This window comes from Oncorhynchus masou, unplaced genomic scaffold, assembly GCF_036934945.1.
Source record: "Oncorhynchus masou masou isolate Uvic2021 unplaced genomic scaffold, UVic_Omas_1.1 unplaced_scaffold_2011, whole genome shotgun sequence".
In the NCBI taxonomy this organism is placed as follows: Eukaryota; Metazoa; Chordata; class Actinopteri; order Salmoniformes; family Salmonidae; genus Oncorhynchus; species Oncorhynchus masou.
Window position 1 is genome coordinate 65,454 of NW_027008500.1, and position 10,370 is coordinate 75,823.

The 10,370-nt window shown below is 43.9% G+C and overlaps 2 protein-coding genes across 4 annotated transcripts; one reads left to right on the forward strand and one right to left on the reverse strand.

The window, feature by feature from the left end:
• The first annotated feature begins 24 nt into the window (after positions 1 to 24).
• Positions 25 to 3,262, forward strand: LOC135532755 (complex I intermediate-associated protein 30, mitochondrial-like). Of its 3 annotated transcripts, XM_064960198.1 has the most exons (6): positions 26 to 241; positions 677 to 764; positions 1,068 to 1,596; positions 1,815 to 2,000; positions 2,664 to 2,738; positions 2,836 to 3,262. In XM_064960198.1, exons 3-6 carry the CDS (start codon positions 1,096 to 1,098, stop codon positions 2,974 to 2,976), a joined length of 903 nt encoding a protein of 300 aa, XP_064816270.1. In that variant the 5' UTR covers positions 26 to 241; positions 677 to 764; positions 1,068 to 1,095; the 3' UTR covers positions 2,977 to 3,262. The 3 variants fall into 3 exon arrangements, with proteins under 3 accessions (XP_064816271.1, XP_064816270.1, XP_064816269.1); XM_064960199.1 differs by lacking the exon at positions 677 to 764 and having other exon boundaries at positions 25 to 111; XM_064960197.1 differs by lacking the exon at positions 677 to 764.
• On the reverse strand, positions 3,038 to 9,235 carry LOC135532754 (nucleolar and spindle-associated protein 1-like). The gene is made up of 12 exons (XM_064960195.1): positions 9,055 to 9,235; positions 8,829 to 8,891; positions 7,780 to 7,947; positions 7,504 to 7,681; positions 7,117 to 7,212; positions 6,825 to 6,937; positions 4,914 to 4,964; positions 4,587 to 4,822; positions 4,208 to 4,371; positions 3,948 to 4,067; positions 3,553 to 3,655; positions 3,038 to 3,360 (listed from the first exon to the last, which is right to left on the reverse strand). The coding sequence occupies exons 1-12, from the start codon at positions 9,130 to 9,132 to the stop codon at positions 3,273 to 3,275; spliced, it is 1,458 nt and encodes a 485-aa protein (XP_064816267.1). The 5' UTR covers positions 9,133 to 9,235; the 3' UTR covers positions 3,038 to 3,272.
• Positions 9,236 to 10,370: the final 1,135 nt, after the last annotated feature.

A 10,370-nucleotide genomic window follows, 5' to 3' on the forward strand; every position in this document is an offset into this window, starting at 1 on the left:
AAATCACCGGCAGTGATTTCAGGTAGGACTTTTATCTGGACGGACTACAACCTTGGATTGGTACACTTCCGTATTAAAAAAAACCTCATGATTACACATTTATAAAAATCGGTAAGAGATTATACTTATTTTTATTCTACGCTACAAAGTGAAGAACACAATGCTGTTTACTTAAGGTCTGTTTGTAAATAAATTCGTGAGACCGATCCAACCGGTAACAAGTTCAGTTGTCAGTCACCGGGTAAGTAACGTTAACGACAGAAAAAAAACATTGCATTTCCTGCTATCAAAATGAGTTGATTGATATTGTACATTCTGTTATTCACTTAGCTTGTCTTCATATGACTATTAACCAGAACCTGGATGTCCTGTTACAGACTGTTGATGTGGTCATATAGCTAATGGCTTAGTCCAGTATTTCACTAAAGGAGCCAAACGTTACTCCTTAGTCCAATGTTACATGTTTTGTATAAAGGGCGAATTGACTCTGTAAACCAAAACAGCCCAGTAATCATCTACATGTGTTGAAACAAATCCCTATACTTTAATATCACATCAAAATAATTTCTCAAACGCAAAATACACATTTAATGTCAACAGTTTTAACCGGTTTAACACAGTTGCAGCAGACAGTACCTTTTTTTATAGTAACACGTTTGTGGCGTACCAAGCACAGGTTGTCCACTCTGTCTTCCGTCTGTTTTCCGTAAACAAGCGCTGTAACTTGGAGATATGGCCGTGTGGGAATCCTAACCCTATAAACGGTGTGTATCAATTTAATTTATTTCTTGCCGATATGAAATATAAGGTCCTTATGCTTCCAAAACAGTACCGCAAGAAATCAGTGTTTTAATGTTCAGACTGAGCGTCGCGGCACAAGAAAGCATACCTTTTTTTTTTTTTACAGAAGATGAATTCGTCATCGTCAATGACTTTTGTGTAATGGAACTGAGTGAGATGATCAAGGGATACCTATGGCAATGAACATGATAATGCCCTGGCTGTGACATCGTACTTGCTCCTCTTGACAGTCAATCCTTAACGACCACCTTTGTCCCCCCCAACAGTAAAGGCAAGAAACCAGGATTACTTTTTATGGCAGTGTCAAGAGCTACACATTTCACACCAGCAGTGAGATTTCTTGGATCCTGCTACAAACAGAGACTCTTGACCCCACACCTGTCTGTGGGATGGAGGGCTGTTTCTGGAGGAGAGTACAGACGGCCAGGCCAGACACAGGACAACACCCCCATATGGAAGAAGTTTGACTTCAATAAAGGTGTGGAGGGGATACGGAAGCATTTTACTCTGCTGAAGAACGAGTTTCTGGGCCGCTGGACAGGGCCAGAGGGAAAGACACTGATTGAACATATCCTGGAACAGACCAGGGTGATCTGGGAGTTCAGAGGGCCAGAGAGCCTGGAGCACTGGACAGTGTCTTCAGACCAAGAGATCGGCGGGAGGAGTGAGGCCTATCTGAAGCTAGGCAGGAACAACGCTACATGTCTGATGTATGGGACCCTCTGTTCTGCTCCCCCCAGAGACGGAGAGACACGATATAGTGGATACTGCACTCTACGTTCCAAACCGCCCATGGTTAGTACTGATGTTGTCTTAACTTAGCCCAGGTGCCAGTCCGTTTCTGCCCTCTTGCCAATGAGTTGGCATGATTATACAAACACCGGTACTCAGGCTAGTCTTTCCTCCCCAGTAAGATTAAACAGCTGCCAAACATTGAGCACGTCCTTCAGTCAGTTCCATGACTCATCCTTGGGAAGATGTTAACCCCCCCCCAAAAAACATGTTTTCTCTAGGGTTCGTTCGACAGTAAGAAGCATCACGATTGGTCCAGCTTCAACACCCTGCACCTGCGTATCCGTGGTGACGGGCGACCATGGATGATTAACGTCGGTGCGGAGACCTACTTCTCACACCAGAAGGACGACATGTACAGTTACTTCCTGTACACACGGGGAGGACCTTACTGGCAAGATGTCAAGGTACAGCTTAGCCAGGGACACTTTCAGTTGCAAATGCCATGACATAGAGACGTTATTATTCCACAGTCTACATATTAGAGGCATGTTTCGTTTAATTACAGCCCATTTCCATTTTGGCTTTTCGTTTAAGGAAACTGTCTTCAATTGTTTGCATCTCACACTGCACATGACTGAGGCTATCGCCTTGTGATCTTAGTTGTGACTACTATGGGACATGACCAAGGCTATCGCCTTGTGATCTTAGTTGTGACTACTATGGGACATGACCAAGGCTATCGCCTTGTGAGCTTAGTTGTGACTACTATGGGACAAGAACGAGGCTATCGCCTTGTAATCTTAGTTGTGACTACTATAGGACATGACCGAGGCTATCGCCTTGTGATCTTAGTTATGACTACTATAGGGCATGACCGAGGCTATCGCCTTATGATCTTCGTTGTGACTACTATAGGACATGACTGAGTGATCTTAGTTGTGACTGCTATAGGACATGACCGAGGCTATCACCGAGTGATCTTAGTTGTGACTACTATAGGACATGACCGAGGCTATCACCGAGTGATCTTAGTTGTGACTACTATAGGACATGACCGAGGCTATCGCCGTGTGATCTTAGTTGGTCCAGAAGTATTTGGGTGCTAACATTTGATTGCACCTTTACAGATTCCATTCTCAAAATTCTTCCTCTCTAGTCGCGGGAGGGTACAAGATGATCAGCATCCTCTCTGGTTGGACAAAGTAAGAAAAGTTATACTGCATAGTACTCAGACAAGGGTAAAATGATGATTCACTTGCTAGATTTTTGTAACTCTTAATGTCCGTTTTGTGCTCCTAGGTTAACACCATAGGATTAACGCTGGGTGATAAGGCAGACGGTCCATTTCAACTGGAGATTGATTTTGTTGCCGTGTGTAACGACCGTGCACACACAGAGAAGTTTGCATACGAAGTATACAAGAGGAACCCTGAAGTCTGAGGACAAGCATCACCCACCAAGTCCCGTTCCCCCCCCAAAAAAAATCTGCTTCAGGAAATGCCAAATTTACTACATGTATTTACAATTCTGGAAAAAGTACAACATATACACACACTGTAAAACATGAATTACAGATGACCAAAATATTTAACACGTTAACGTGAACAATAAAGTACATAACATTGTAATAGTGAAGTTGTTTGAGGAACGACAGAGTAAAACTGAACAATCATAACAGATGCAGTAAAAACAGGGTCTAATCTTTACAGGGGGGAGGGGGGGGGGGGTGACAATAATTAGGTCATGACGAGGCCTCGTCTGGCTCCAAGCATGGTCTCTTTCTTCTGCTTCCTGTCTTCAGTCTGTTTTGTCCTCCTTTCCTCCCTTGAATAAAATTAAATATGGAAATCAATACAGCCATTCGGAAAGAGCGAGTTTCAGGACAGACACTCAGTTCCCTTGGACTTTTTTTTTTTTTTTTTTTTGATTGAGTAATCAATGAACGATTGACAAAAGCTGAGAATTCAATTACTCAAATTCCCCGCCACTTTTAACTTGTCAGTCCCCAACACTCACCTGGTCTGAACCGGGTGCTGTTTGTAGTTCTTCTGGTGTGAAAGAACAATCTGAGACTGGTCAGCTGTGTTCTCCTTGGTCTCTCCGTAAGGCTTCAGCTTCCCTACAGACACGATAAACCTGGGCGTTATATATCGAGACTAGCCACGATAAACCTGGGCGTTATATAGCGACTAGCCACGATAAACCTGGGCGTTATATAGCGACTAGCCACGATAAACCTGGGCGTTATAGCGACTAGCCACGATAAACCTGGGCGTTATAGCGACTAGCCACGATAAACCTGGGCGTTATAGCGACTAGCCACGATAAACCTGGGCGTTATCGCGACTAGCCACGATAAACCTGGGCGTTATCGCGACTAGCCACGATAAACCTGGGCGTTATCGACTTACCCTTGTGAGGCTTGTAGGTGAGAGGCTTAGAGAGACTGGCCTTCAGATCAAAGTTGGCCTTGTTGGTTCCAGGAGTGTGAGAAAGAACACTGGTGTTTGCATTAAACACAAATGCTGTTCCTTATATATATAAAAAAAAAGAAGGAAAAATGCCAAAGAAAACAGGAAGGAATCAATTCAGTTGTAATGCATAGATAATGCAAAGTAAAGACCACATAGAAATTACATTGAACGTGTTCTAGATTTAGAGAGGATGTTACCTGGCATCTTGGTGCTAGAGGGAACAGAGAGCTTGTTGACTTCACGTTTCCCGACAACTTTAGTCTCTTTTCCAGGAGTGACGAGATCCACGCGGGTTGACGGGCGCGCTGGTGTCTTGACCATGGACCCCTTGTGTTCGTTATCCTGAGTCGCCTGAGAGAACCTTTACACAAACCAACAGTTGGACTTAATCTATAACATTTCATTCCAGAAAACGGTCACCTTGAACAAAAGCTAGTGAGTTCACTTCTATTTTGCAGCAACTCGTCACACAGGGCACGGTGTGAAGTTCGTCACAAGAGGTTTAACCAGGAAGTTTCAGTAGCACTGTAAAGTACTTGGTACAAACTAAATCAGACCAATGTTTTAAAGACTCACCGAACATTGATCCTGCAAGTGGACAGGACTGTGGGTCTGAATGGAACAGCAGCGTCCTTCTGAGGGGAGTTGGTGCCTGAGACCCGGGTCGGTCTGCGTTGGTCTGTAGCCGGCTTACTGGCTGAGAGTCTACTTTTATCAGTGGCTGATTTGATGCCCGAGACCCGGGTCGGTCTGCGTTGGTCTGTGGCAGGTCTCTGGGATGCTGGGCTGAACAGGGAGGCACAGCTCGACACCTGGAAAACACATCAATGATTGATCACACCAAGCAACAATTGAATAGGAACCAATTAAGAAGCTAAAAAAGACTCCAAATGTACTGCTTACCACTGGGGGTTTTCCTTCAGTCGGGTGAGAAAGAGTCTTATCGGAGAGAACCTTAAAGAATATAAAAAGACAATATATAATTAACCATTTGACATATTTATGAATTAGCTATGCTATTTTGTAATTAATAGTTCCTTGGGCTTATTTGAGATTGAACATCAAACCCCACCTTGACCACAACACAAACAACACCTCTAAACTACACTGCTCAAAAAAATAAAGGGAACACTTAAACAACACAATGTAACTCCAAGTCAATCACACTCCTGTGAAATCAAACTGTCCCCTTAGGAAGCAACACTGATTGACAGTACATTTCACATGCTGTTGTGCAAATGGAATAGACAACAGGTGGAAATTATAGGCAATTAGCAAGACACCCCCAATAAAGGAGTGGTTCTGCAGGTGGTGACCACAGACCACTTCTCAGTTCCTATGCTTCCTGGCTGATGTTTTGGTCACTTTTGAATGCTGGCGGTGCTTTCACTCTAGTGGTAGCATGAGACGGAGTCTACAACCCACACAAGTGGCTCGGGTAGTGCAGCTCATCCAGGATGGCATATCAATACGCGCTGTGGCAAGAAGGTTTGCTGTGTCTGTCAGCGTAGTGTCCAGAGCATGGAGGCGCTACCAGGAGACAGGCCAGTACATCAGGAGACGTGGAGGAGGCCGTAGGAGGGCAACAACCCAGCAGTAGGACCGCTACCTCCGCCTTTGTGCAAGGAGGAGCACTGCCAGAGCCCTGCAAAATGACCTCCAGCAGGCCACAAATGTGCATGTGTCTGCTCAAACGGTCAGAAACAGACACCATGAGGGTCCAACGTCCACAGGTGGGGGTTGTGCTTACAGCCCAACACCGTGCAGGACGTTTTTCATTTGCCAGAGAACACCAAGATTGGCAAATTCGCCACTGGCGCCCTGTGCTCTTCTCAGATGAAAGCAGGTTCACACTGAGCACATGTGACAGACGTGACAGAGTCTGGAGACGCCGTGGAGAACGTTCTGCTGCCTGCAACATCCTCCAGCATGACCGGTTTGGCGATGGGTCAGTCGTGGGGTGGCATTTCTTTGGGGGGCCGCACAGCCCCCCAGAGGTAGCCTGACTGCCATTAGGTACCGAGATGAGATCCTCAGACCCCTTGTGAGACCATATACTGGTGCGGTTGGCCCTGGGTTCCTCCTAATGCAAGACAATGCTAGACCTCATGTGGCTGGAGTGTGTCAGCAGTTCCTGCAAGAGGAAGGCATTGATGCTATGGACTGGCCCGCCCGTTCCCCAGACCTGAATCCAATTGAGCACATCTGGGACATCATGTCTCGCTCCATCCACCAACGCCATGTTGCACCACAGACTGTCCAGGAGTTGGCGGATGCTTTAGTCCAGGTCTGGGAGGAGATCCCTCAGGAGACCATCCGCCACCTCATCAGGAGCATGCCCAGGCATTGTAGGGAGGTCATACAGGCACGTGGAGGCCACACACACTACTGAGCCTCATTTTGACTTGTTTTAAGGACATTACATCAAAGTTGCATCAGCCTGTAGTGTGGTTTTCCACTTTAATTTTGAGTGTGACCCTAAATCCAGACCTCCATGGGTTGATAAATTTGATTTCCATTGATAATTTGTGTGATTTTGTTGTCAGCACATTCAACTATGTAAAGAAAAAAATATTGAATAAGAATATTTCATTCATTCAGATCTAGGATGTGTTATTTTAGTGTTCCCTTTACTTTTTTGAGCAGTGTAGTTCAACTCTGACCCTGCAAGGTCCAGAGACCGCTGGTTTTCTGTTCTACCTGATAATTAAAATTGCACCCACCTGGTGTCCCAGGTCTAAATTAGTCCCGGATTTTTTAAAAACACAGTGGAACTGGCTTTGAGGTCCAGAGTTGAGGGATATAGTTCATTACCTTCAGTTCCTTCACGGAACTTCTGAACAAATCAATTTGCTTGGTCTTCCTTTCCACGTACGAATCGATTGACTCCATCCTCTTGAAATGTGCCTCGTGGAGCTTTCTGAAGTCTACAATAGAAAGGGTGTAAATTATATATATATTTTCTTCTCTCCCCCAGGTCAGAATTTTGACTACTTATCTCGAGGCTTAATGTATTCCCGGACAGACATCGTTTCAAGCAAGGACCTAAAAAAAAAAAAATGTTTTAGATCCTGTAGCTACAGAACGTATGATTCAGGTGACTAACTTGGTGTCGTAGGCTTCAGCATCGACTTCGTCCTCTTCAGGAGCCCCTCGTGGCGAGGGATCTTTCCCACTGGCTTCACCACCTTCTGTCCCTCTCCTATGCAAAGCAATATGAGAATGTGATCAATAAACATTTTTTTTTTTTTTTTTTTACATTTTAGTAATTTAGCAGATGTTCTTATCCAGAGCGACTTACAGGAGCCTGGCTCAAGGACAGATTTTTTTATTTATTTATTTATTATTACCTAGTCGACTCTGGTATTCGAAACCACCAACCTCTCGGTTACTGGCCCAATGCTCTTAACTGCTAGGCTACCTGCCACCCTAATGATGTTACTGAAACCAGAGTTGAAGCTCTACATAACACTTCCACGTCCACCAGACTAACCTTTCTCAAAAGTCACTGCTGGGGCTGCATCTTTGTGGCCAGGTTCAGGCGGTGTCTGAACATTGGTTTTCTGTGACTCCTCCGCTGGTGCTGCCACCCCAGAATCCTTAGCGGCAGACGTTTTCCTTCTCTTAACACTCCCTTGGCCGATTCTGGGTTCAACCAGCTTCTCAAAGATCTAGATCAAAAACACCATAGTTCAGTTTCTCAAACAGAGCAAACATGTCCTTTCTTAACATAAGACACATGGAGACCACTGTCGGGGCACACACACACCTCATCTTCAGGCTCCTTCCTCTTCTTCGGTCGCCCTCTACCGCGACGTTTGGTAACAAACTCCTGAGCTTGATGTTTTAGGAAAGGCTCATCAACCTGTGATGAATTGACGACTTCCTGGGTTGAGTTGATGTCATCCTGTGCAGCGATGCCAGTCTCATCCCCCTGCTAAATACACAACCAGAGGTTTGTAAAATTACAACGCAAACAGAGCTAGTTATAAACACACAGAAAGAAAGTTAAGGAGAAATCGGTGTACCTTGCAGATCGCATAGAAGTGTAATAAGTTGCGTTTTTTTTTTAAATGTCAAGTGCACAAATTACAGTGAAATGCCTTTTTTGCAAAGAAGTTCTTATCCCAACAATGCAGTGATCAGTATCAATTTACACCTGTATTTAACTAGGCAAGTCGGTGAAGAACAAATTCTTATTGACAAAGACAGCCTACCCCGGCCAAACCCAGAAGACACAGGGCCAATTGTGCTCTGCCCTATGGTACTCCCAATCACGGCCGGATGTGATAGAGCCTGGATTCAAACAAGGGACAGTAGTGACGCCTTTTGCACTGAGATGCAGAACCTTAGATCGCTGCGCCACTCGGGAGCCCTATGCAGTAATCAATGTAGTAGTATAAAGTATATGCATAGTCACTTTACCTCTACCTACATGTAAATGTTAACCTCGACTAATCTGTGCCCCCACACATTGACTCTCTACCTGTACCCCTTGTATATAGCCTTGTTACTGTTATTTTATTGTTGCTCTTAAAATTAGTATTTTTTTTATTTTTTTGTTTACTTCCAAGTTTATTTAGTAAATACCTTTACACATCTGCATTGTTGGTTAAAAGGCTGGTAAGTACATTTACATTTAAGTCATTTAGCAGACGCTCTTATCCAGAGCGACTTACAAATTGGTATGTTGTATTAGGCGCATGTGACAAATTAAAATTGTGATTTTAAGTCAAATAGAACAAGAACAAAAACGAGAGAAAAAATATATAATTTGAACAGAAGTTGGAGGGAGCTTCAAGCCAGAACTTAACGTACCTCCACTGCAACATCTCCCTGCTGCTGGAAATGCTCCTTGAGCACCTTCAGAAGCTTATCAGCCTTAAAAAAACACACACACACACATAAAACAAAGTTAGCTAGGTTATACACTGCAAAACAACGTGATGGATAATCTAGTACGTTAACTAGCTGTTAGTTGGGTAACGTTAGCTAGCTAACCCACCAACAACCCAATACAGTTACTGTTTACGATTTATTGTACCTTCAGTTTTGAGGTTTTGAGCCCAATCTCCTTCGCAAGACTGCGTAATTCGGCATACTTCATGGAATCCAATTCCATTTTTTTTCTTTTTGTTTTACCTAAAAAAACAAATTAGTTTGTCGCTTGAACACGTTTTATCTCATCCGCTCCGACTCACAGACAATTTATTTTGTCGCGCCTGACCGTTAAAATGCTCAGGTTCAAAAAACTGGAGTATAAGACGTTTGATTGGCTGGCGGATGTACACGGAAGTACCTCGCAACCAATCAAAACTAATTTCTATTAGCACCTTGGTTCTCCACTAGATGGCAGTAAAAACACGGAATAAACGGAATAAAACAACCGAAAAAGACACTTAATAAAATATATGTTTTGGGTCAAAGTTGAAATAACGTGACATTTTAAATAAAATACTAGAAACATCTATGATTTCGAGTCATTTCAATACTGCGATACAAATGACCAAAGCCTGGAGAATGAGTCAGTGAACCAAGCCATTTTGTCGGGCATCCAGCAACTTTCCATTGAGGACGATGGAACAGTGTGGGCTGATTCCCGAGCGATATGTGAAGAGGCAACATGTCAACTCACTCAATTTGTCTTAGTAAGTTGCTCAATTACAACTAGCTAGTTAGGTGTTTAATGTTTTGTCAACAAGAAATCCAATTGAATATTACTAGTGTGTTTACGTTGTCAGGTTTATAACGAGGGGGAACCCGGTCTGAGAGGTGCTTGAACCAGCAACGCTGCCCCTATGAGTAACTCGTACTAACGTAGGGCCGGGACCCCTCGAGCAGGGTTGGCCAACTGGCTTCTTCTTTGGTGGTTTATCGGTTGGCATTGGTTATTGTTTGGTATCCAACGTCATGGTGCATTACCACCACCTACTGTACTGGAGTGTGGGCCAGAGACCGGGAGAAACTCATTCCTACCTGCCAGTCCTATTGCTCTTAAAAAATATAAACATATTTGAGAGGATATCTAATATGACGTTTTATTCAATATACTATTTAAACTCATTTCCCTAATCCCCTTCTCCTTCATATCAGATCTCAGGCTCTCTATTTCCCTCTGATACTGCCCACATTGTATCAATACGTGCTCCACGGTCTCTATTTCTTGGTAATACTCACACTTTCCTGTTGGAAGCTTTCCTATCACATATAAGGTCTTATTCAACAGACTGTGTCACACCCTTAATCTTGTAAAAATAGCCTCCTCTCTTCTGACCCTCCCTCACCGTCCTCCCCGACTTTCCTCTGTACTTGAAGTAAATGCTTGCCCTTAGTATCTCTAGTCAACTGCTCCTGTCATCT

Coding starts and splice junctions, on each gene's coding strand:
- LOC135532754 (XM_064960195.1), bottom strand. CDS start 9,132: ATGGAATTGGATTCCATGAAGTATGCCGAATTACGCAGTCTTGCGAAG. Junction 7,948..8,828: donor AGGGAGATGTTGCAGTGGAG/GTACGTTAAGTT, acceptor TTGTGTATTTAG/CAGGGGGATGAGACTGGCAT. Junction 4,372..4,586: donor ACTTGCAGGATCAATGTTCG/GTGAGTCTTTAA, acceptor GTTTGTGTAAAG/GTTCTCTCAGGCGACTCAGG.
- LOC135532755 (XM_064960199.1), top strand. CDS start 1,096: ATGGCAGTGTCAAGAGCTACACATTTCACACCAGCAGTGAGATTTCTT. Junction 2,001..2,663: donor CTTACTGGCAAGATGTCAAG/GTACAGCTTAGC, acceptor GCACCTTTACAG/ATTCCATTCTCAAAATTCTT. Junction 2,739..2,835: donor ATCCTCTCTGGTTGGACAAA/GTAAGAAAAGTT, acceptor TTGTGCTCCTAG/GTTAACACCATAGGATTAAC.